General features: G+C 41.3%; 2 protein-coding genes across 7 annotated transcripts in view; one reads left to right on the forward strand and one right to left on the reverse strand.

The window, feature by feature from the left end:
* LOC143299000 (inositol polyphosphate-4-phosphatase type I A-like) overlaps nt 1-5,171 on the reverse strand; it is a 64,998-nt gene extending 59,827 nt beyond the window's left edge. For 2 of the 4 annotated variants that reach the window (XM_076612066.1, XM_076612065.1), the window contains exons 1-3: nt 4,827-5,168; nt 994-1,394; nt 332-396 (exon numbers count right to left, since the gene is read on the reverse strand). In XM_076612066.1, the coding sequence (XP_076468181.1) occupies nt 332-396; nt 994-1,108 (180 nt within the window). In that variant the 5' untranslated portion in view covers nt 1,109-1,394; nt 4,827-5,168. Of the gene's footprint in view, nt 1-331; nt 397-993; nt 1,395-4,826 lie in introns of all 4 variants that reach the window. The other 2 variants (XM_076612067.1, XM_076612069.1) reach the window with 2 other exon arrangements.
* The window catches only part of LOC143299001 (uncharacterized), a 38,590-nt gene continuing 14,574 nt past the window's right edge, over nt 3,465-27,480 (forward strand). Inside the window, exons 1-4 of one of the 3 annotated variants that reach the window (XM_076612071.1) lie at nt 3,465-3,598; nt 14,698-14,896; nt 15,285-15,469; nt 17,691-17,804. In XM_076612071.1, coding sequence (XP_076468186.1) covers nt 14,717-14,896; nt 15,285-15,469; nt 17,691-17,804 — 479 coding nt within the window. In that variant the 5' untranslated portion in view covers nt 3,465-3,598; nt 14,698-14,716. Of the gene's footprint in view, nt 3,599-13,220; nt 13,334-13,450; nt 13,603-14,697; nt 14,897-15,284; nt 15,470-17,690; nt 17,805-27,480 lie in introns of those variants that run through there. The other 2 variants (XM_076612072.1, XM_076612070.1) reach the window with 2 other exon arrangements.

Raw genomic sequence — 27,480 nt, forward strand, 5'->3', positions numbered from 1 at the left:
TTTTGTGAGAGGTGAGGGGGTGGAACTGTCGGTGTTATGGTCTATCCAGTCACATACAAGCAGCAGTCATATGCCATCACTTTGTCTGCTGGATGTGTGTGTGTCACTTACTCAGTATACAAATCAAACTATACAAACACATATGAACAGATGTGAGCTTACCACACTGATGTGTACACATATGCAAACACATGCACATGACACAAACATACACAAATACCACTCATCCAATGAGAGAAACACATGCACACAAAAATATATATATATAATAATAACCAAACTAAAAAGGCATTCTTCTATTTCATTTCTTACACCTTGCAGTCACACTTACTGTTTCCTTATTCTTGAAATAAAACAGAAGGTTTCCTTTTAGGCGGAAGTACCGGTCAATGTAAACTGTAACATACCAATCAACATTTCATATATCAAGCAACAAATAGTCTTTCAAACGTTTATCTAAATTCAGTAACATTGATATCATATACTTGTGTTCATTTTTGCTGTTTTTCTTGTGAACCAACCAGATGCATACAAACATGTAAGATTTATGTTATTTGCCCACAGACGATCTTAAGAAGGGAACATCTATTTTATATTATTTCTCACTGAATTACAACAAAAAATGTGCAATGATAACAAATGCATCAAGTTATCAACTTACATATACATCTTTTTTTTTCTTTCTTTCTTCCTTTTTTTACTTCCTTTTTTCATTTCTTGAACAACTGATTTAAGTGACTACAATGACAGAATGAAAACAATGATACATAACACAGTGATTTTTTTTGGATTTTTTTTTACATAGGTTTCTTCATTTCTTTCTTTAACAATGAATGCAAGCAACTACAATACAGTATTATATTACACACAAGACTGTGATTCCTTTGTTTCCCTTCTTTTTTTTAACTGAGGTTTCTTCCTTCATCATTTTTTTTCTTCCTTCTTTATCATTTTTTCTTCTTCCAAACATGTAAGATTTAAGCCATCACTCACCTTCTTTGCTCTTGAAGATGCTGTCCTGTTTCTCCTTCATGTACAACACTCCCTCTTTGTCCACGCTGGATGCTTGCTGGGCCAACTGGGCCAGCTCTCTTGCGTTAAATCGCATTTTTCAGTCCTTGTGTGATGCTAACATGTACAAATGTTGCACTGTCTGTTGCTGATGTGTACTGTCCTACCCAACCTCTAATAGGAAATGTCAGTCTGCGATAGAACAGAGTGAGTATTCTTGGTCTGTGTCATAGTGTTCAAAACACACAGCAAGCTGCAGAACTGTTTCTGTATCACACGTTGCACCACTCATGCCATGAGCTGAACTTAACCCAGTGCCAGTACTCTAGATTAACAAATGAAGTATGCTGCTATATATATGCACTGTGGTCTTCATTTTTCACCTGCAACATGAAACAGAACATGCAATCAAAAATATAGTTAATATAACAATGAAAAGTTTGTTGTTGTTCTTGTTTACTCACTGTTTTTGTTGGGGTTTTTTCTAGTTCCATATTCTCATTCTGTTTCTATGGTTCTTCTTGTGCTTGCAGACAAGATACAAATCTAATTTCCATTTCAATGGTGTTTGTAATTCAACTAAATGCAGAGGCCATTTTCAAACACTCAAGGCCTGATTAGCTTGTTGAATTATGCTGCTATCAGGCATTTGCCTAGTAGTTGTGGTGTTATATATATAATGGATTTGTCTGAACACAGTGATGCATCTTTGAGAAACTTAAACTCCAAAAATATGGTTATTCATATATCACATGTTATCTTCTGGTTATATATATTTTTGTTTCATTACTAACAAAATTGTTATTATGCACTGCCATAGCACTCAAAGGGTGTTCTTTTCCATTTCTCACTCTGAATCCAGACCTTTTCCTGTTCAATGTGTGTTCCCCAAGGTTCAGTTCTTGGTCCAACACTATTCAATCTGTACACTCAATCACTGTCAGACATCATCAGACAACATCAATGTGATTTCCACAAGTCTGCAGATGGCATCCAACTCACTAAAGTTTCTTCCCCAAATTCTTTTGCTATCCTCCACAAAAACAAAGAGATGTGCATTGTTGCTGAGGAGTGGATGCTGTCATACAAGCTTAGACTAAATTATGTCAAGACACAAGCCATACCTATAGATTCTAGGTCTGCACTTAATCTGTACCACACCTTGACTGCCTGCAATGCTGATAACAATTTTCAAATTCTGTCAGAAACCTGGGTGAATTTTTTGACTCTGCTTTGTCTATGCACAACCATGTCAATAATTTATGTAAAACTGCAAACTTCCAGCTGAGTGAAATCTGTACCATTCAACCATATTTATAGCCTAACAACTGAAGCAACTACTCAGCTTGTTTGTTTCTCAATACTACGTCACACTGACAACTGCAATTCACTACTTGCTGGTCTCCCTTCAGATTTCTTGTCACACCCTCTGATAATTTTGAACAATTCTGCAAGAATAATTTTCAGAAAGTCAAAAAATTATCACATTACCCCATCCAGTAAAGAATTCAGTACAAAACTGCCGTATCTGAAGAATCTGTCCCATCTTGCTTCTCTCCTTTATACTTACACCCCTTCCCATTCTCTCAAGTCTTCTGCTGAAAAGCTCTGGCTTCCCAAAACCTGTTCAAAGACATTTGCCCAAAGGGCCTCTCACTTTCAGTATTAAGCACCTTCTGTCTGTCCTCTTTCAAAACAAACTTGAAAACACTCCTGTTAAAAAAAGCCTTTAGGTGTGATGAAGCATAGCTAATTGTCCGCATTCTTCCTCCTCTTACCCTCCCCACTCTACCCCCTACTGAAAAAAAAAGTGAAATCATCATGAAGTGTGATTGTGTCTGTGGGTGGGTGGGTGTTTGTGCACGAGCATGTGTATGTGCGCAAGAATGTGCGTGCATGTGTGTAGGGCATTTTTTGTCGTGTGTGTGTGTGTGTGTGTGTGTGTGTGTGGTGTGTGGTGTGTGTGGTGTGTGTGTGTGTGTGTGTGTATGTGTGTGTGACTGTTCACTTTGTAGAACTGTCGTGGTATATAGATACATATACATATATAGTGTTATTTTTTCATTTGCAGAGGTATATTATTATGCACAAGTGTATATGTACTGTTTCAGGTGAGGTGCTTAGAGCCGATTATATTGGGCCTTTGTGCCACATAACAACTGTTATTATTATTATCATTATTATTATCATTATTATTAAATCCAAAGCAATACTTACTTTAAATCAATACAAATTACAATTTGGTCAGTTGTATAGTTCAAACAAAAAAACACCTAATTTATCATATAACTGCCACTATGTCAAATAAACTCACTCATCTACAACAATGTACAAACTTGGGAATATGTGGTAACCCCTACAAGTCACAACTGTGTCACAGTATCTAGGCAACTGCAGCAATGGCGGATATCCTTTCTGGCCAGTTCCTGAAACCATCCTCTCAGTACCACAAGGTGTAAAGACAGGCAACGTGACTAAACACACACTGCCCCACATATACTTCAGCACACAGGCTTACTGACTGTACTCACTCTCAGCAGCTGGCTTCCTGACTGTGTCTGTGCAACACACTGCTCTCAACAACTCAGTAAGTCCTTGTTCTTTTTATGAAATATATATCAATTTGTGAATGCAACAGGTGTTTTTATCAGCTAATCATCACCAAATGCAAATAATCACACTTTACAAAAATATTGTTATTTGCATTCTGTGTGCGGGGGGTGGGGGAGGGGATGTTTATTCAAATACACACATACAAATATATATATATATATATATATATATATATTTATCGCTTTATCTCCACTGAGCTCCTTCAAGTCTAACCTTAAAACCCACCTCTTTCCATGGTAGGATGCCATTCTGGTATACAGCATTAATATAACTTGCTTAACTGCAATAACTTGCAAGAATAATATTCATCTGAATTATCAGCTTCAACTTTGTCTTTTGTATACTTCCATTCCTCTGAATCCGAGTTATGCCTGTGTTCTCTGTGTGCATTTTGATTTATCTCTGTACAAATTTCAGCACCATATAAATGTATGTATTGAAGTAATAGTGGTGGTGGTAGCAGTGGTGGTATTTAGTGGCAGTAGTCGTTGTAGTAGTAGTCGTTGTAGTAGTAGTTGTAGTAGGAGGAGGAGTAACATAATCATCATTATTATTACTAATGGAAGGTAAAGCATCGAATGAAGCAGCTGTCGAGTTATGTGAAACTGCTGACCTTGCTCCAAGTTTGCACAGTCTTGACTTCAGCGAAGTGCTGAAAGTGAAACACGTCATGTTCTTCAAGTTTGTGTGTGGCTGGCTTCCTAAATATATCACCATCCTGAAATCGCTTTTGACACTGGAACTCATATAGCATGAAAATGCTTTTGGTTGAATTTTGATGTCAGGATAATTCAGAAAGACAAACGTAGACAAACAACAAATGCAACGGACACTGAAATAAAATGGGATATTTCTATTTGGTCATTCCTGGTCGTTTAGCCATTGAGTGAGCCAGCCTGTGTACTAACGTACAGTATGGTAAACAACACAAACAATGCTTCTTGTTTTTTCAGGGTTTGACCGTTCATGCATTAAGTTTATCAATGTTGCTGATTCTGCTTGTGATGCAGAAATCGGAAGTCAGTCTTGATGACGGTGATCCGGTGATGAGCAAGATTTCCCTGATTTCAGTTTCACTTGTTTACTGTTTCCTTGATCACTAAATGCATAATCGCAAACACTCAGATACACCTATGTTGCAATTTCAAACTAGGAATGCAAACCTAACAATCTAAACTCAACAACGAAAACAGTTCTCTCACCTGCTCTGTCACAAACTGCGATAGACGGCAGTCACGATCACCATAATGAGCAAACAGGAAGTAGTATTGGTCGTATCCGAGATGGCTGGTATGTTGATATTGGTGACAGAACTGTTGCCTGTGAAATATTGTCGCCAAAGCTTTGGCTCTTCGTTCCCGTGAGTGTGAATATAATTTCAGATGTTCCTCCTTCAGTGACAGACTGTTTTATATAACATCCACGTGTAACCAAAATACCACTCGTGTATTGTCGATTTGTGGATTATCGTACATACACTTGGAAAGTCGGCCCGGCCGGACCCGTTTTGCTGCCATGACTGTTGATGCGCGTCACATGATCTGTGCTCTCGAAATTGAATGGCTCTCCAAAACTGCGAGCAACATAAGCGACTGAGAGAGTCAGAATTGTACAAAGTTTAGTTATGGCAATGGATGCTATCAACTGAAGAAATAGAGGACAGCGCCTGCCTTTTTGCCTATGGCTACCTACAAAGTAACAACCTCCAGCTTAACGATGCGGCCGGAAGTTGAAGCTGTGACACATGCTCTCTAGTGGCTATCACCACAAGCTTATGCCGTGCCGCCTGGAAACCAACCGATGCCATGATTCTAACGGATTCAATGAATCTCATACAGAAAATTGAAAGTGGAATGGGAAGCCCAGAGTGGCATGAGGCAATGCGCAACTTTCAGATTCAAAAACTTACATGGTCATACTGCCGCCCGGGACATGCAGACTAGATCGGCCGCCGGGTTAAGGGAAATGAGCGACTGACACTGCGGAGACTTGCTGGTAACGCAAAACAAGCGGCCTACATCTACGAAAACAGGAAATAGAAAAAGTCAAAGAATATCAAACAAGGCCATCACGCCATCGATCGCCTCAAAGAAATAATTAAAGGTAGAGAGTGAGAGGCCGGAGCGGCCGCCACGGAAAGTCACTTCTCAAAAGCATCGTGAAACGGTCAGTAGACTGAGCACGATGCTTTACAGCTGAATCAAACGAAGATCATGTTGGCATCATTTCCAAACCAACATTGCGCAAATTTCTCCAAAACGGAACAGAGTCAAAGATTGACGGGCACAATAGCCGAGTGGTTTAAGCGTTGGAAGGCTTTAAATCTGAGTGTCCCGGTAACGGCGCCGCCTCGCTGGTGGGCCCGGCCCTAAAGGGTGGAGATTTTTCCGATCTCCCAGGTCAACACATGTGCAGACCTGCTAGTGGCGGAACCTCCTTCGTGTGTATACGCACGCAGAAGATCAAATACGCATGTTAAAGATCCTGTAACCCATGAGTGTCAGTGTTCGGTGGGTCAAGTTATGGAGACACTGACGAAAATACCCAGCATGCATCTGAGTAAACCACGACAGAGTTATCGGCAAGTCGATGTTGGACGTGTAACAGAAAGAAAAAGAAGAAGAGTATCTGTGGGCTTTTCGAAATACAATAGACTGAGCAACCTGAGATCTTTTCCCCTCCCCTCTTGCCGCCACAATCACTGAGCGGCAGCCTCTGTGTGTGTGTGTGTGTGTGTGTGTGTACAGTCTGTCAGTGTGTGTGTTTGTGTGCGTGTGTGTGTGCGCGAGTGTGTACTAAGTGACGGTACACCTGTGTCTGAGGAGAGCTCTGTGCACGTGCGCGTATGTGTGCGTGCGTGTGTGTGCGTGCGTGTGTGTGTGTATGTGTTGAGGATGAGGCCGTTACTGATGTGTGTGTATGCACTTCTGTACTGTGGAAGCAACGGAATATTCAGTGAAACGTGCGGGTGTGCATGTATATTTGTATATGTGTGTGGGGGGGAGGAGGGGGGGGGGATATGGGCGTATATGTGTGTGCTTGTATAAGTGTGTGTGTGTGTGTGTGTGTGTGTGTGTGTGTGTGTGAATGTGTGTCTGCAGGTTTTACATTTATGTGCTTATTTATCATTATTATTGTCTTTTTATCTTATTCTTATCTATTCTTATTATTCTGGTTATTATTATTATTGTTATAATTATTATCTTTTGTCTTTTTTTTCTTCTTCTTCTCAAGGCCTCACTAAGCGGGCATCTGCTTGGCAGACTGATGTGGTGTAGCGGATATGGATTTGTCCGAACGCAGTGACGCCTCCTTGAGCTACTGATACTGATACTGATACTGATACTGATACTGCCAATGGCGATCGCCTTCGGCAATGCTCCCCGTTTCGAGTAAAAGTTAGATGCGCATGCGCAAGGTCTGAGGTGGCCGTGGAACGCTTCAGCTGTCTATTTAGACGAGCATTTCCACGTTAACGGAGACGTCACTGAGTCAACTCAGTTCAGGAAACCAACTCCAATATCGCATATTATATGAATGTCTCTCTCCATGCCGACTTTAGAAAGGAGTTTCATTGCTCCAACTATCTTTTCAAAAGCATATTGCAGACGTTTTCATTACTGATGATTGAACATCTGCTTTCTGCCAAGCTGGTTTTGAAAAGCGTTTCCTCTGACCATAGACACTACTGAATATCTAGTGTCTATAATTCTAGTGTATATGCTGTGACCCACTGTATAATCGACTGTAACGGGAACTGGGTACAGATGTGACAAAAGAGGTTTTTCTGAAACTCGGTGTATGGCCCTTCACAGACTAGACTCTCTCGGCTTCAGCCCCGGGCCAAGTCAGGTGCACACTGAGTCTAAGATTCTGCAGACAGATGCCGGTTCTTCTTGCCGGACTGAGATGTCACGTGACGGTTCACAAACCTAGCTCCCAAGCCCTGATCAGCGCGTTGGATTTATACACGGATCAGGCATCTACTTTTTTCTTTCTTTTTTCTTCTACTTCCTTTTTTTCTTACTCTTTTTTTTTCTTTTTTTGTTTCAACTTCTTTTCTTTTTTCTTTTTTTTTTCTTTTTAAGCACATCTCCGGATTTCCACACATTCTTCTTCTGATGAAAAGCCACCCTTGCCTTGACTACAGTAGACAGGTTCTAATAAATGAGCATCTGTTCTGCACTGCTTTTCAGATATGCTGCCAAGATATGTGGAACACTCCACTTCTTCTAGCGCCCACATGCCAGCTTAATGGGTGTGGTGTTTGCAGGCAATCCGAGTCTTCGATTTCCGCAAGAGTACTGGTCTCAGTTTTCCTCAGTGCATCTGTTTTTGGATGTGGGAGAGAAGGGCCAGTTCGTCCGCAATTTCATGGTTGGCCAGTTGTGTCAAAAGTGTAAAATAGACAGCATTTTGCTTCTGGTCTGTGAAGATCTACATAATCCAGTCTATTGCAAGTAGGAACAGGAAAGGCGACATGACAGTAAGCATCCTTGTTCCACTCCGAGATTCTGTCTTTATTTAGTAGGCTTCTGTGGGATCATTGTTGGTCATGAGCTATCCTGCAGGTTATTCCTTCATTTGAGTTCTGGATGATATCCGTGAATGATATTCTCCGGCACACCATTGTGTCCCAGCAGCTTCCAAAGCGTCTGTCTGTCAATACTGTCGTATGCCTTCTCGCAGTCAATGAAGCTGACAGCAAAGGGGCGCGTTCGGTAACGGCGCCTGGTGGGTAAAGAGTGGAGATTTTCCAATCTCCCAGGTCTTCATAATTATGTGCAGACCTGATTGTGCCTCAGTGAACCGCCTACGTGTGTATACGCACACAGGCGATCAAATGCGCACGTTAAAAATCCTGCAATCCATGTCAGCGTGGGTTATGGAAATAAGAACATACCCAGCATGCACACCCCCGAAAACGGAGTATGGCTGCCTGCATGGCGGGGTAAAAACGTTCATACACGTAAAAACCCACTCGTGTACATACGAGTGAACGTGGGAGTTGCAGCCCATGAACGAAGAAGTCTCAGATAACACCGGGGCGACTTCCTTGGTATGTGGTTTCTTCTTCGTGCCCTGTGATTAGCAGCAACTCTCCTGTGGCAAGCCTTCTCTGACCGAAACCAGTCAACCATGACTTTCTGTTTCCAAAGATGGTGAGATTGTATTCCTCATCTGCGCAGCGGCTTGCATCTCTTCCAGTTTTGAACATGATGCGCACGTTCCATGTTCCAGTGGTTATGATGGTCGTCGGCCTGGCAGCTTCCCGAAAGAGTCTGGCGGTCACTGCCCGGCGTCAAACAACCTCAAGCTGGAAATCCATCCTCCCACTGTCTCGAAATGTTTGTTGAAATTTGTGTTGGCGTTTTTTGTTTCAGTTTTCAAGTGAGGGATCGCAAGCCCTCCTCTTCCTTTTCGCAGCCGGGATTGTGACTGGTGTTGACAAAAAAACAGAACAAAACAAAAAAAAAAAAAAAAAAAAAAAAAAAAAAAAAAAAAAAAACTGTGGGAGTCGTGGTCTTCTTGGAGGACAGCACCCTCTACCAGAAAAAATACATTGCATCTGGGAAATAACCAGAATAATGTTTTGAAATACAATATTCTTTGGCTCTGATGATCTCGCCTTGGCTGATATGAAGAGGGATCCACTAAGTCCTGCCGACTTCGCTTTCTGTGACTGATACTAGTTGTGGAGCCTTCTTTCTGTCATTGCTGATACTGGCTGTGGATGCTGATCGACTGGATACGATTTGTTTTGACTGTGGATTTATAATGCTTGATATTCACCTCATGCGCTGTTTGCTTTAGCATCTTGCCATCAAGGGGTTTCAAGATGTAGGTCTGACTTTGATGGACAACATGTACAATAAAGGGACCTGGCACATTCATCTTATCATCTTTTCTGACGGCCCGTCTGAAGTTCCACAAAAGGACCTGTTCGCCAACAGCGAATGTTTACTTATGGATGTAGCGCTTTTCGTGATCTGCCTGTCTTGTGCTCTCAGCAACTTTCTTTTTCACGACACTGGACATCGTCTTGATGCTCATCTCCACAGGTGAAGAGAACGCATGACCAGAATAGACAAAGCAAAGCCTTTCTTTTTCCTGGAAGACGTTTTTTTGTTTTTTGTTTTGCTGCGTAAAATGTCAATTTCCCGAGGGGAGTGTTTTGATCCCAGATAAAAAAAAAAAAAAAAAAAATCTACAGCGAGTGTAGTGACAAAAACAAAACAAAAGCAAAAACAAAAATCAACACAAAACAACAACAAACATACAAAAAACCAACCAAACAAAAAACAAACAAACAAACACAAATCCACTGGGAGTATGGTCTCCCCCCCCCCCCCCCACACACACAACCCCCTCCCCGGAAGTCCTTTTTTCCTCCTATACCTGCATAGACGGAGTTAGTCCTGGATCACACAGAGAGTATTGAATCATAACTCAGTATCGTTTGAATAGATGGTTAGGATGATACACACACAATAAACAAAGAAGAAACTCTTCCTCTGGGTTTTTTGTTGTTGTTTGTTTGTTGTTTTTTTTGTTTGTTTGTTTCGTGTGTGTGTGTGTGTGTGTGTGTGTGTGTGTGCGCGCGCGCGCGCGCGCGCCACGTACCCAGGACCTGTTCCGGAGAAATGGCCCTGGGCACAGCTCGGTGTTTCAAGGGAGGTTGCAACATAACAACACCGCAGAAATGAAACGCGGGTAAAGAAGAGACAGATCATAACATTTACTTTATTTATTCACTTGCACCAAGCACAGCAAACAAACATAAACACAACTGCATACAATAGACGTGAGGGCTCAAGAAGGGAGGGGGTGGGGAGTGAGGGATTATACCTAGCTATATAGAAAGAACACCCCACCCTAACGTCAAAGGATTGTACGTCCTAATTCCACCCTACCCCTGTCTGCTTGTTTCCTTGAACTGATCAGAGAAATTGTGTAAACAATGAAAAGGATATTAAAAAAAAAAAATCATTGGATGGATCAGTGTTACAACATTGTTGACTTCGCTTTGATGATATCTTTTTTTTTCTCTCCATCTGTTTATTTATTTATCTATTTGTTTTTTCATACGTTCCAGTCTCTGCGCCCCCCCACCCCCACCCCTACCCCCTCCCCCCCACCCCCCAATAAAATATGACGTTTAACAAAGGAAGCACACGGTGACCATACTTCAAAGCAACATGTAAACAACAATGACGGCGAACATGAAGGATGAGGAGGAACGATGAAGAAAACGATGACTTCAACAGTTTCAGTACGCTGAACGTACACCAACAGCCAGGGGGTGTTTTCCCTTGAATGATGAAAACAGGACGTCCCAGACGAGCATAGTCGTCTTGCAGCGACTTGTGCGCGGTAACAAGTGCCAGGTTTCCGAATTACAGAATATGATGAAATGAAGATGATGTGAACAAGACGAAGTTCACGTGTCACTACGTCGACGGTGAGAAACAGAGCTGTACACATACACGTTGTGTGTCGACATCGAACCAGTGTACGCGATAACGTGTGTTCAGTTACAAATACCTGAACTAAAAGCGAGCCTCCGTGTGTGTGAGAGCGAGCTTTGATTTTAACAACAGGAACCCATCGAATCATTCCATCCGGTTCCTTTCATAGATATAAATATATATTCACATATATTTTTTTTTTTTTCTTTTTAATCAACACAATCAATGTTAATGTACTAGTTACAACAATGGACAAAATAATATAAATGTAACAAGAGAGGCAAGGCCTTCAAGACTCACTTGTGACTGAGAGTAAAACACACAAGCTTTTTATGTATTGAGTATAATTTCAAAATGTAATGTTTAAGATGAGAAAGATCAGTTTAAAGCAAATTAAGTCCCCTAGCATTAATTACAGAGTAATTTCCCTTTTTTACTATCTGCACCAAAACGTTTGCAAAATAAATAAAACTTCCATGCTTAGCAAAAGAAGTTCCTGTTTGAACAAAAAATGATAATGATGACTGCTCTTGTTGTTGGGTCAGAATATCAGATCAAAGTGCCAAGTTTAGAGAATACAAAAAAATATAAATATAACAGTAAATGCAGTTTGCATATAATTAAGCTTCATTATTTATTTTTTGTGCCCATCCCAGAGGTGCAATATTGTTTTAAACAAGATGACTGGAAAGAACTGAATTTTTCCTATTTTTATGCCTAATTTGGTGTCAACTGACAAAGTATTTGCAGAGAAAATGTCAATGTTAAAGTTTACCACGGACACACAGACAGACAGACAGACACACACACACACACACACACACACACAGACAACCGAACACCGGGTTAAAACATAGACTCACTTTGTTTACACAAGTGAGTCAAAAATGAAAGAAAAATTATAGGTGTGCCCCTTGGATCCAAAATAGCAACTCTTTCTCTCTCCCCTGTCCCCTCCACCTCCTTCATCCCCACCCCTCCATCCCCACCCCTCCGCACTCCTCGTCATAGGCACGCACGCACACACACACACACACACACACACACACACACGAACATGATATGTTTGATCCGGATACTTTTGGCAACCTCAACGACAAGCCATTAAATTTCAAAACAACTCTGCGTAGTGCGTGTTGTTCTTTCTTTCTTTATTTTTTTTTATTTTTAATTTATTTTTTTTTCTCTCCTGCGATATACCGGATGGGGTAGAAGGAGAGGAAGGTGGGAGGTGGGGTTGGGGCAATTCCTGCTTGTTATAGAAATGACAGGGTTTTCCACACGTTTTAGGAAGTCTTGGCTGATTGGCTGAGTTTGTACTTTATGGTGACATTGTTGATCGTAACGTTTGCTTGGCGTAAGACCTAGACCTATCCCCTCCAAAAACTCCAACCCCCAACCCCCTCCCCTCAAAGTTTTGTTTGAAACGGGGGGAAAGGATTTCGAAATGATGAGCCAGGTATGGTGGATGTGCTGTCTGTCTGTCTGTCTGTCTGCCTGCCTGTCCTACAGTCCGCCTTTCCACCACGAACAAAAATTTCTCGTTAACCTGCTGATGACTTTTCAGTTTCAATGCTGATGGTTGTTTGATAGTCAGTCTTTTATCTCTGCCACGTGAATGTTTTTGAAGAAATTATCTATCTATTCATATATATGTTTGGCTGTGGCGATGGTGTGTGTGTGTGTGTGTGTGTGTGTGTGTGTGTGTGTGTGTGTATTAAGTTTGATGAATAGCCCACTGAAACATGACTCTAGCATCTTCATCAGACTTCATCGTATAATAATGAACACGGTATGAAAATTATGCAGTGTCAGTGGTTTTGGAACAAGATCATTTGCTCATTAGATGATTGTGTGCGCTGTATTCTCTACACGATTACTCAAATCACGTGGATTCTTTAAAATCCCGTTTTTATGGCTTGAGCATCGTGTCAAACATAAAACCGTCTTGGATATAATATATCCACATACACATCATTGATTGAGGCGGTTTGCGGGGCATACGCAATAGAATAGGGCATGCAGACCGCGTCATTAATATCAAATAACGGACTTGCCAAAAGGTGCATTACTGCTCTAAGTATGTCCGGGTATGATGGAATCATGATTGTGTATGTCAATGTAAATTTCCCATTAACATTTCCAATCTCCTGTATCGTATCGTTGTTGTTGGTGGTGGTTGTGAATGTAGTACTTGCTGTAGCAACGGGCCAGCCTTTAAATAGATCAACTTGTGACAGGTGAGTCTTTAAATAGATCAACGGAATGTCCAAACTTAGCAGGATGGTATTATGCATACGTGTTTTCTATTGGTTAGTGGTGTGTGTATAAGTAACATATACTTGCCGAAGTGACAAGTCGGTTTGTTTCATGGCCTCTTCTAGTTTACTAAGATCATAGAAATATCGCCCGGTTGATCACGGTTCAGAGTCGGGTGTGAGTCTGGAGTTTTTAAGTGTGATCTTGTGTGCACTGGTAGTTGTGTTTTTCCTTTGGGCTTGATTGTGAGGTAAGACGAGCAGGAGAAAGCTATTTTGAGGGAGAGAAAGAGAGAGAGAGAGAGAGAGAGAGAGAGAGAGAGAGAGAGAGAGAGAGAGAGAGAGCACGCAATTTCTACTTGAATATGCATACAGTACATTGCATTTTTCGAAATGTTCCTCGTTAAATCTGTCAGTCGAATAGTTTAATGTGTGGAATTTTTGTTTCAATACCCATTAATATTCGTTCGCGTTGTTGTATGTCAACGTTTCTTTTGAATCGTTCAATCAGCAAAAAAAATAAAAAAAAAAAATAAAGTCTTGCAGTGTGAAAATACTGTTGGAATTCATGCTTTTGTTGTTGTTGTTGTTGTCGTTGTTGTAGTTGTTGTTGTTGACTGTGTCGTAACAGCTTATCAGCAGAACGAAACACACATATTCAGAAGGGGAAAATGTGAAAGCCGAGGAGGGAAAGAGAGACAGAGACAGACGAAGACTCTGACGTGAATAACTCCAACGCACGAATGCACTTTGAAATAGGTCATGGCGAAAAAGTCATGGATCGCTGATCTGTACGCAGACCCACTTTGTAAATCGAATCTTATTTTCTTTTATTGCTCTTTTTCATTTTTTTTCTTTCTTTCTCTCATTTGTTGTTGTTGTCTTGTTATTCTTCTGTACTTTCTTTCTTTCTTCCTTTCTTTACAAACACATACGCGCGAACACACACACACACAGACATATCTGTGTGTGTGTTTGTATACACCTGTGTGTGTGTGTGTGTGTGTGTGTGTGTGTGTGTGTGTGTGTGTGTGTGTGTGTGTGTGTGTGTGTGTGTGTGTGATTGAGTTTCTATTAAAGTGGGTTTTGTTATAGTCGTACTCACGCGGGATGAAGCCAAGGCATACAAGTATGAGCACTTTTCTTCTTCTTCTTCTTTTTTATTTTATCTTTTTTTTTATAATAATTCCTTTGTGGATTTATTCATTTATTTACCTGTTTCATCTTTTGAAGGTAAACAGATTTATGATAAGGAAAGAAACATCAATAATCATGCATATATATATATATATATATATATATATATATATATATATATATATATATCGTGTGTGTGTGTGTGTCAGAACTTTGCGAATTCCGAAGATGGCGCCGTGGGCTTCTTTGTCTTTGCTGTGTGTGACTATGCTGGTGCTGTGCGCATGCGCCAAGAAGCATAAACAGACCTGTCCCAAGAAGAGCTGCTACGAGGGACTTTTTATGCCACCAGAAAAATTGTTCGGGATGAGCAGCAGAGCTGAAGGCCAAACAGTTTTCTTCAACCAGGTGAAACATTTTTATCGAGTGTGTGTGTGTGTGTGTGTGTGTGTGTGCGCGCGCGCGCGTGTGTGTGTATGTGTGCGTGCGTGCGTGCGTGCGTACGCGCACGTGTGTGTGTCTGTATGCGTGTGTGCGTACGTGCTTTCGTGTGTGTGTGTGTGTGTGTGTGTGTGTGTGTGTGTGTGTGTGTGTGTGTTCGCGCGCGCGCGCAAGCACGCGCCTGCGTGCGTACGTATGTGTCTTCGTGCGAGACAAGAGAGAGAAAGAACAATGGAATGAAAGCATGGGATCCACGGACTTGGAGGGGGAAAAAATCCAACAACAAACAAAATTCAGACTTTACTTCTTAATCAATCAGTTACAGACAACTAAAACCGTCTGTTCCTGATTTCAGCTGTTCGAGCTGACCCAGTACGAGGTGCAGACACTGTACAAGGAGAACTGTGGCATCTACGGCGTTCAGGCTGAAGGGGTGACCATGTTAGACTGCTCCACCAACACTGCCCTGTCAGCAGGTCTGCCGTCAGTTCTCACCAGAAGGATATCCCGCTCGACAGTTTGTGAATCATGCTGCAGAACGTGAGTTTTTTAACAATTGATACTACTTACTTATGTCAGTCTTCTTGATTTCTTGGGAAGTAACTGATACGTTAACCCTTTCACCGCCAAACTCTCATTTATGCACAGGCGTGGTAGAGGGCCCATGTCACTGAAAGGTGACCATTCATTGGTCTGTTATCCAGGAACCTCCTGCTCTTAATGTTCGGTCGTAGGATAGGCCATATTTTCTATACATTGCAGGCGGAATCCCCAACTATTCTTAGTCACTGTCTCTTCTGTGTTTATACCACAAGGGAATTTTGTACTCTAAATTGACTGGCGGTGAAAGGGTTTAATCAATGTGCCTCATCTTCGGCTTGTGTGTGCGTGAGTGTGTGTGTGTGTGTGTGTGTGTGTGTGTGTGTGTGTGCGTGTGTGTTATTTATAATCTATCTATCTATCTGTTATCTATCTATCTATCTATCTATCTATCTATCTTTCTTTCTTTCTTTCTTTCTTTCTATATACCTGCCTGCATGTCTGTTTGTCTATCTCTCTGTCTTTCTCTTTGTCTATCTATTTATCGATCTATCTATCTATAGATATGGTTTGTTTACTCAATGTTGTTTATTCACATGAAGCTAGGAAAGTAAAGGATTAAACAATAAAAAGAAGTAACTGTCATCATCTACATGGTTCAAAACTTCAAGTTAATGCTGCTTGTGCTACCGAATCAGCGAGCACACAGGTAAATAAGATGTACATGGGAACGAGCCCAGACATTTCCTGAAAAAAAAGAGGTTCAGGGCTTGACCTTATATCGGTGATTTGACATGTACACACAACAGCATTGACAGAAGTTTGAGGAGGTATCTGGGTTAGTTCCTCTGTACATTATATTTACCTGTGTGCTAGCTGAATCGGTTACATAAGCAGCATCGACCTGAAGATGTGTACTTTGTAAATGGAGAGAGAGAGTTACTCCTTTGTTGTTTAACCCTTTACTCTTCTGGTCTTATTGTTCTTTCATTTTGAGTCAAAAATCAATCGAGGCAATCATGTGTTTGATAGGTACAGAAATATATAAGCATGTACTCAAGGCCTGACAAGCGCGTTGGGTTATGCTGCTTTCGGGCATCTGCCTAGCATATATATCGTAGTGGATATGGATTTGTCCGAACGCAGTGACGCTTCTTTAGGTTTAAGAAACTGAAGCTGAAACTTGTGTTTGCACATTTCCTGTGTCATTGCTCCTGTGTGCACATGTCAGATGATCGGTATGAGGACAAGCCCGGAACTTCCTTTTCGAGGAAGTGTCGGGGTTTCTTTCTATGTAATTTCTATTTACCTGTGTGCTAGCAGAATCGGTAGCATAAGCAGCATTGGCTTGAAGTTGTGTACCATGTAAAAGTGAGAGAGTAACTTATATATATATATACGAGTCGTATATATATATATATATATATATATATCAGAATACCCCAGAGTCCAGTCCTACAGGTTTCTTAACTGTTGGGTTGTTGTTTTTTTCACATGAAATTATCATCTAAGTCAGTATTATAATGGATTTCATTTTAAAATGCGGGAATGTATATCGGTAGGCATATTATGCAGGTGGTGTTAAGTGTTAGGGGGTGGTGGACCATTTGGCATTAGGTTTTAACCTTTCGTTTGATTCTGTTTTGAAATAAGCCCACTGAGTTTGATTTATGAACAACAAAATCAAATCACTTTTTGTGTCTTCTTTCTTGATGTTCTATAACCAGACTGATTGTTCAGTGAATCTGCATCTTTCTCTTTCCTAGATATTATCATATCATTATGGTATTAGGCTACTTGAGTGCGTTAGTGATGACTGTCGAAATAATTATAACCATGCGTTTGTATCACGTTAACATGAATTCTCATGCATTGTTTATTATCATGCATTGTTTGTGTTGCAAAAACGCGAATTTCTCTCAGTGAAATAATAAAACAATCCCTATTCAGTTGTTTTTGGGTTTTTTCTGTGATGGAGATGTCTTACAGTTACAACACTTGTATTTGTAGTAACAAAAAGTAATGTTTGTTGAGGGCCGGCGTAGCAGGGCCTGTTAAGTACTCATTAACCACCAGCCTTGAAGCCTCTTGATCGTATCCTATCGATGATTTGATTTACGAGTGCATAAGTGACTTTTCTTTTTATAGTTATTGGTCAAAAGTGAAAGATAAGCAATACATGACGTTTTCAGTGATATTTGATTCTGTGTCTTCCCCCCAGAGAAATGTCCTTCTCTGTTCCTGAGACAGTGCGAGACGTGTATAGTGGAAGTGAATTTCCTGTCAAACACTTTCCCACCGCCTCTCAGGTCGTCAATCTGGGCCACTGTTACAAGTAAGCGATGTGTCGTTGATGATGATAAAGATAATAATGATTATGGTGTTGCTGTTTTGTTGTTGCTGTTCATGATGTTGTTGTTGCTACTGCAGCTGCTGTTACAATTAATAGCTATTGTTTTCTTGATAATAATCGGGGGGGAGTGGGGGAGGGGAATACGTCACGTGTGTTTGTGTGTGTGCGTGTACATGCTTGTCGTATGTTTGCAACATTTCTAACACATGAACCAGTTTCAACGTGGCTTGAATCGGTGCTAACATCTTTTGAGAACGGGGACGGATTTTGTTTACTGTCCTGTCATACATATTGGCAACTGTGGACACACACACACACACACAAACACACACACACACACACACACACAGAGAGATTCACACTTTTATTGCATGTCACTTTGAAGCGATCTCTGCAAAAAGCATTTCCTAATTTGAGAAACATTTAATTATATCAAAAAGACATTACAATAACATGCAAATTGAGAAATACAACTTTTAGACAGTGACTGTCCGCCATACGTGTGAGCCCCATTGATTTTTTTTTTCCCGACAGCTGAGTAGGGGAATGGCATGGCTATACAGGAGTTACCCCCGACTTAACATTTTCAAAATTGACGCTTTGAACTACGCCATTCGCCATTCTGGTTACTCGGATGAGATGATGAATTGAGGACCCGTGTGCAACACGCACTTGGCGCACTGAAAAAGAACCCGTAGCAACATGAGTGTTGTCCTACAGCAAAATTCTTTAGAAGAAATCCAATCTGATAGGTACACAAATACGTATATATACATAGTGAGTGATGGCCTAGAGGTAACGCGTCCGCCTAGGAAACGAGAGAATCTGAGCGCGCTGGTTCGAATCACGGCTCAGCCGCCGATATTTTCTCCCCCTCCACTAGACCTTGAGTGGTAGTCTGGACTCTAGTCATTCGGATGAGACGATAAACCGAGGTCCCGTGTGCAGCATGCACTTAACGCACGTAAAAGAACCCACGGCAACAAAAGGGTTGTTCTTGGCAAAATTCTGTAGAAAAATCCACAATGCACTAATACAGGACTGTAAAAATACTAGCACAAAGATATTTGCCAACAAGCATACCTTGGCTTAACCATTCCGCCCAGAAAAAAAAATGCTTACGGAAAAGGTAACTTTTCAGATCTGAATTAAAGGAATGTACGCTACACCACATCTGCCAATCAGATGCCTGACCAGCAGCGTAGCCCAACGCGCTAAGTCAGGCTTTGAGAGGAAAAAAAAAGATAATAATGATAATAATAATAAATATTTACAAAATGTATACAAATATATATTAAATAATAACAACAATAATAATAACAATAAATAAAAATAAATAAAAAGATAATAATGACGATAAATAAGCAAATAAATGTAAAACACACACACACACACACACACACACACACACATACACACACATACACACGCATAACAGATATGCAATAAACATGCAGTTTCACAGATATGAAAGCACAAACAAATGCACATAAACGTACACGAGCCCCGACACACACACACACACACACTCACACACCATCTCCCAAATTACCCTGCACCACCTACCCCCCTCCTCCACACACTCATTCCTAGGCTACGTATCGCAGCTTCCACTGCACACACACACACACACACACACACACACATGGATAGGAAAAACAAATAAAACTGCACGCAGGAAAAAAAAAGAAAAAAAAAAGAAACGGGTGGCGCTCTCAGTGTAGCAGCCCGAATTTTACACAGAGAAATCTGTTGTGATAAAAAGAAATATGAAATACAAAATACAAATATATATATATATATATATATATATATATATATATATATAATTATGCACATCCGCACGTTCCAATATTCCGTTGCTCCCACAGTACAGACATGCATACACACACATACCTCATCCTCTACACACACACACACACACACACACATTTACACGCACGTGCTCAGAGCTCTCCTGACACATGTGTACACCTACACACTCGCGCACGCACACACACACACACACACACACACACACAGAGGCTGCCACCGATTGGCCGCAAGAGGGGTGGGAAATCAAATTTAAAAGAATTTGTTTAAAATTAGTTTCGTTTTATTTATTGCACGTTGTGTGAAAAAACTGAAGCCACAATGAAAATACTGGAAAGATACATGTTTCGCTGATCATTCATTTCTCTATACTAATTAAAGCCTTGGGCTTTGAATGTGAGGTTGCTGGGTTCGATTTCGGGATTGGCGCTTAGTGGGTTCTAGAGTAGAGATTTTTCTGAATTCCACAGTCATTCAAAGGCATTAAGGAAGAGGAGTAGCAATGATACAAAACAAAAATCTAGAAAAACAAAGTTTCCACCATAAATCTAGAGAAATGATGAAGCAACTCATGTGAACTTATGGGTGTGAGTCTTGAAAAAACAGACGAAATTCACAAAAGCATCGTGCTCATCAATGTTCACCCAGGAACCCGCACAACAAAAGCGGATTGGGTCTTTTTAGAGGAAATGGAGAACGAATTTGGAGACTGTCATTATCTGTGGAGACCTTAATGCAAGATTTGACAGCATTCCCACAAACAACAACAGTATCAGTATCAGTAGCTCAAGGAGGCGTCACTGCGTTCTGTCAAATCCATAAACGCTACACCACATCTGCCAAGCAGATGCCTGACCAGCAGCGTAACCCAACGCGCTTAGTCAGGCCTTGAGAAAAAATAAATAGATAAAATTAATAATAATAAATAATAAATACATAGATAAAATGAAATAAAGATTTTTTTTTTTTAATTTGAAAAAGATAAACAAAAAACTACTACCACTAATAATAATATTTATAAGTCGCAAAATCTTGAAGTCAGCTCTAAGCGCACAAAAGGCAACAATGATGATAAATAAGCAAATAAATGTAAAACATGCAAACACACATTCACACACATGCATAACAGATATGCAACAAACATGCAGTTTCACAGATATGAAAGCACAATCAAATAGTATACACATAAACATACATGATCCCCAACACACACACACACATACATTACCCTGCACCCACCCCCCTTCCTCCACCCACTCATTTCTAGGCTACTTATCGCAGCTTCCACCACACACACACACACACACACACACACACACACACACACACACACAACTTGTACAAGCACACACAGGAATCCAAATAATATTCGACAAGAATAACAAATTATTAATAAACCTTACACACATAGGTAACAAAATCAATAATGCCATTCAAAAGATTCCCCAAGCGGGATCAGGTCCTTCAACGTGTCTCAAGCTGGTCGGTTCCTCCATGCGGCTATCCACACAAGGGACTCCTTCAGCGGAGCGCTAGAACAGAAGGCGGCTTCCCCCGCGAGACTGCGAGAGGAATGGTCACTATACCGGTTACTGTGAATGGTCCTGTAACCTGGCTTAGTCGTGCGGGCGCTGAACTGACGAACATCACCGATCGACTGCATTTCTGGCCTTTGTGATTATTTCAAACTGGCAGGAAGGGCTCTTTCGTTTCTTCGACGAATGGACCAGCGTCGAAAGCCTGAAAATTAATACTAGGCTTCTGAATTCTAGATCACACAATACAAGACATACACACATATGTAATTGATAAATGATAAAGACAAGATAAAATATATCGGTATTAAATCCTGGCCCACATTGTCTTTGATTTTAAACAGAGTGAAACAAGCATAAATTTCAGTCGGTAAATCTTTCACACCTTGAAGAACAGATTCGCAAAGAAGAGGAGAACACGGAGACAGTAATCGGTTTTGCTTTTGTGTTTCCAACATCATCCAGCGAACTTTTCTGCCTTATGGCGCTGTGTTCAGATTGAAGTTTTATAAAGTGCCAACCCCGTTTATCCACTACCCTCCTCATGGATATGTAAAGACACATACGACGATAGCTGCTCAGTGTGCTCACCTTAAAATAGTCGTCTAATTCCTCCTGGTAACTGTCGTCTTCCTCTTCCTCTTCCTCTACCGCCAGTTTAAGGCTGGCACATGTTGGTGAATTGAATTCGCGGACAGGTCGGGGGAAGGGAGGTTCCAGCTGACGGGCGGTCAGTTTCTCCCAGTCCAGTGCAGTCTGCTCACAAACGTGGTCATGTGCATATTAATCTCGAAGTATGAGGCTAGGAGAATAAATTAATGATTAACAAACAATAAAGAGCGGTAACTCTCTCCATACACATTGTATACAACTTCAAGTCAGTGCTGCCTGTGCTACCCATTCAGCTCCCCCCAAAGCTTATCTAATTCTAGAACGACCAAGCACATGAAAATTAATAAGTGCATGACTAATAACGACAAAGAATCAGGAAGAAGAACCAGCCGCCGTGGCGAAGTGGTTAGCGTCGCGGACTGGCGGCTGGGAGGACGCAGGTTCGAATCTCAGAGAAGGTGGGTTTTTCGGCCCGTAACCGGCTCCTACCCAAAGTTGAGTGTGCTATGGGCTTAAATGGGGAGACTGGGATCACACAGTCGAGTGTCATCCACTTCACAGACGCGTCTTTGGGTGTGTTGCTCTATTTACCTGACCAACACTGCAACTGTCTATCTCTCGGGACTGGTTAACGCCGGAATATCACTATGACAGGAAGCGTAGAGTACAACTTTGTTACGCAGTCCCAAACCAAAATGGACCACCATAGCAAAATCGTCATCGTCATCCTCCTCTTTCATCATCATCAATATAAACAAAACAGTCTCAAAGTCTGTGGCCTTTCATGCCTTGCTCTCATGGTGACCTCAGTTTCCAGTTTCGATACCCCTCCACTTTGGGTGAGCCCTGTCAATGTCTTCAGTGTCGGCAGATTCATGGGGGACTGTTGTTTGGGGGACGTAGTGGCGGTCTCCACTCTGGGAGGGGCGCTCACTAAGTCTGGCTCCGCGACTAACGACATTATAATGTCGTTAGTAGGGGGCTTAGTAAGTGGTGTCCTAAGTACGTTAAATCAGAACAGGCACCACTGAACACCACCGAAGTGACTCAGCAGTGCAGGGTCTCCTGTGGTGTGTGGCCTCCGGGTGTGGCCGTGTATGGGGAAATCTAAATGAGCAGCGTGGGAGTAATGCCACTGAAACGGTACAGATGATGGGGCAACAAAAAAACAAACAAACATACAAACACACACACACACAAAAAAAAGAATCAGGAAGAAAGTCGAAACGATCCAGCCAAACGATCTTTTTTTCATGTGATAAAAACAAACGAGCCCTCCAGCATACACACCGTGAGAAGCTACCACAACTGGGTGTTGTTTTACGACTGTCGCGATTTCAAAGAACATCGGAATCCACGGACATGGTCCCGATTTAAATGGTTCAGCAGTGGACGGTCACAGTACCGAAGCCGAGACTTCTGACGACTTTCATTCAGAAGATGACGAGTTTTGTGTATCACGTCAGGCATAACCCAGTATTTCTTTCCATGACGGAGACTATCCAAACAGCCATTACCTTACTTCCCTCACCCTTACTTCCCTTTATTCCTTTGCCCTACTTTCTCTGTAACGTGTTACTCGAGTTAAGAATATGTCCTCTGCTGTCCGGCTCTTTCCTTACAACCGCCACATTCTTCATAGCATCCTTGCTTGTTATTCAATCAGCAGTACCATCAGTTGGTTTCTGTAAGCAGAAGACTTCAAAGCCGTATACAGTTCTTACCTCTGAAGGGGACCGAAAAAAGTCATGGTCCTTGAGTTCTTCGGAGTCTTTTTTGGACCCCAGACGGTTTTCAGGCTCCATTTCCAAGAGACCCTGAAGAAAGCTCGTGAGGTGTTCTGGGCAGCTCGAGGGCACATGTTTGTGTATGTTGAAGTCCCTGATGTTCCTGGTAACAGAGGGGAATGTGCGAGCCATCAGTTCAGCGATCACTCACTGTTGTACACAATGCACGTGAAGGTGATTACATCAACAGAGGTTAAGTTTAGAATGTTGTCTATAACAGTATAAGCTTCTTCTTTTTCTAGGGGGCGGGGGTGGGGGGGGGGGTGGATACACCGAATGGGAAAATGTCTGCTGTGTAAAAGAAAAAAGGCGGATGGAGTTCTGCAGTATAGTGCTTTCACTTTTTAGGGGGGGGTGGGGGGGGAAGGAATGTTCAAGCAATTCTGCATGTATCTTTGTGGGCTAGTTTAGCATTTATTGAAAGAAAAAAAGAAACAAACGGACTCTCTCTGTTTTTTGTTAGAGGTGTCGAGAGGGATAGAAAGAGGGGAGCAGTGTCGACCTAAATCTGAAATATAAGTTCCTAATTTCATGCACTTATGTATTATTGGTGAAATGTCTTTTCTTCACCAAGCTACAAAGTATACCTGCCTGATTGTTATTCTGACACAACTGAGTTCACCAAACTATAAAGTACCTTACTGCTAATCAAATACTACAGCTGACTTTAATGAAATTATTCTCATTAGCATTCACTCTTACGCTTGTGGACTAAAGTTGTCCAGTGCTGGGCGGGATACTCCGCTTAGATCTCGGTCTGTCTGGTCCCCTTTGAAATCTTTCTTCTTTTGCTTATGTGTCAACATCTCTCTCTCACACACACACACACACACACACACACACACATACATACATACGTTTTAACAATAGCTCTGCCTGTGAGAGCTGCCCTCTTCATCCTCCTCTTCACGGTCCCAAAGGGGTTGGTACCCGTCAGGGTCTTCAGAAGCGTCACGCCCATTGCCCACCAGTCTGCCCGCTGAAAGACAAGGAAAGGAAAGAATGAATGAATGAAAGAAAGGAAGATAAGATGTAGATAGAAAGATGTTATATATGTATCATAGATAGACTGAAACATAGATTATATCATAATTTTGTTCATTTCTAGCTGTGACGACATCCGTGTAACTTTCATCACGCCCATAGGCATACTCTGTATTAGATTTTCATATTGTCCTGTTACACTGTGGTGAATTATCATATGTTCCAAATGAAATACTGTATAAACTACATAAAGGCCTAGATAGATTGAGGTATTGGCCTAAGCACGAAGAAAGAAAGGAACAAAGAACTAGAGTTGATATCCCCGATTTTTTTCTTTTTTAACTTTTTTTTTTATTCCACAGACTGTGGCCAGTTTGGTTGAAACCAAACTTTATTCGTTCGTAAACATCGAGGCGACAGCTTACACACTTGTGTGTGTACACGTGCGTGTGTGTGTGTGTGTGTGTGTGTGTGTGTGTGTGTGTGTGTGTGTGTGTGTGTGAGAGAGTCTGTACCTGTATGAACACGAGTAAGCATCATTTGTGTACGCATCCGTATGCACTATAATTGCAAACTTCGTGAGAGTTGTTACCGTTTGTTGCATATACGTGTGGTCTATGACAGTGACAGCATAGACACAGAATACAGGAATGAGAATTTCTGCAAAATATGCCCAGGAAAAGTGGGCACCCTGTAAGTGTAAATTTATCGAAAATACAGGGGGCGGGGTAGGGTTTTTTCAAGGACGCTTAATTGCTCTAAATATTAAACAATAAAGAAAACTGACATGGCAACTGTTCTTCCAACGGTAAACAATATCAAACAGAAGCGATTTCCTGTACACACACAAAGATGTCAAATGCCTTTCTTGGATAATACATTTACATAAACTGCTCTCACAAACTGCTGGAAATGGACTCACTGATAAACAGTGACCAAGAGCAGTCACAGCGCGGCGTCAGTAGCAAACCATCCATTGACAGAATGTTGTCCAACAACTTATCTTCAGCAGACTAGGCAATATTTGTCAGTCCAAGTGACAACATCACTATGTAACCCTTGGCTTTCCTTTCCATCGCCGCTCGCAAAGCCTGACGTGTACATTACGATCACTGTTTTGCTTCACATGTAAGCATAGGTATGAGAGATGTTTTCCACATTTCATATATCACAGTATCATGGCATAGTATGCATAGGTTTCAGTTTCATGTTCTCAAGAAGGCGTCGCTGCGTTCGGACAATTTTTATTTTCTAAATATGTCACACCACATCTGTTAGACGGATGCTTGACAGCAGCAAACCTGACACTCCAGTCAAGCTTTGAGTGCATGCTTATCGCCTGTACATGGGTGAAACTACCAGAAAACCAAAAAACTGAAAGACATGGGTCCAGGGACCGCCGAGACCCTTGGCGGGGTACATGGACAGCGCCCTGTTAGGGTGCCCAGAGGCAACGCCCGCCTAAAGCAGAACTAAAATATAACATTTGAAAGGCAATTAGAAGGCTCTTGTGCAATCAAAAACAGAAATTTTCATCTAAAATCACTGGTTTGGTTATATGTTGTGTCTGTAGGCATATCGACATAAAGTGGTAAAACTATGAACACACACTATTTAAAGACTTTAAATGGTGGAAATTAACACATCTTAACCATGAATCAAGATCAATACAAATGGTGGAAAATATCTCACCTTAACAATGAATGAAAATCAAATAGCTGCTTGTGAAGAACTGTTTCATGTAAAATGCAAATGGGTTAGGTCCAAAGTCCTTTCACTAGTTTCAGTTCCAAGTTCACCCTGGCAACACTCATCCACATTTCCAGACCTGTATACCTTATATTTGTATTTGGTGTATTCTTGTCAAAAACTGGTGTACTCTTCCTCCAAAAATTGTATCAAGTAATCATGTCCTAGGATCTAATTCAAATTCCTTTTTTTTTAACATTTTTTTTTTATATTCATTTCTAAATTCCTCATATACGCCTGCATTACTTAGCTATTGCAGATTTCACATCACTGCATTATCACTATTAGAACTACTGATTTCAGTTTAGCCCAGCTGACAACCAGGGCCAGCTCATGAGTGTGATCTTTTTTTAACCTCCAATGTAAACAGCAACATGCAGAGTTGAAGAGAAAAGCCATCATTTGCACTGTGAAACACTCAAAAAGTGTTAGGAATTCACAGATCTAAGCAAGATTCTACTAGCTGGGATAAATATTTACTGTTTTTCACTTGCCCGGTTTGGCAACTCAGTGGAAAAGTCGCTCACCAGGATGGGTTTTTTACTAACATGGTTTCCAGAAACATTAATGCACCAAACCTCAACACACACACACACACACACACACACACACACACACACAAATTGTTTTCAATACGTCATGTGCGTGTTGTACACGTTATCGTCTCATTCGGATGATTAGACGCTCACCTTAAAAAGGCGAGATCGGGATTCGAACCTAGGCCTTGGGAGATGAGCGTCTAAACCTAACCATTCCGCCACCTTCCTCCTTGCATAAAGTATAGGCTATAAGACGTTATTTCACATCGTCTTACCTCGTCCGACATAACTAATCCAGTATCTAACAGCTCGGGTGCCTGGAAGGCCTTGGTTCCTCCCCTGCGTTTGCGCAACGCCACATCGTCCTTGTAGAAGGCAAGGCCAAAGTCTATAAGAACCATGTGGCCCTCTGCGTCAATGGCGATGTTCCTTGGCTTTATGTCGCCGTGGGTGATCTCCATCTGTGAGAACGTAGACAGAGAATTCATACAAAAAAATACTGTTGTGTTCAGAGAGTCGTGTATGATGATTATATAAGATTACACAGTTACGGTACAACATACACATGTGTGCATTAACGATTTCAAAAACTGAAAAGTCCCAGACATGTTTGGTACACACACACACACACACACACACA

The sequence above is a fragment of the Babylonia areolata genome, chromosome 24 (genome assembly GCF_041734735.1).
Source record: "Babylonia areolata isolate BAREFJ2019XMU chromosome 24, ASM4173473v1, whole genome shotgun sequence".
Lineage (NCBI taxonomy): Eukaryota > Metazoa > Mollusca > Gastropoda > Neogastropoda > Buccinidae > Babylonia > Babylonia areolata.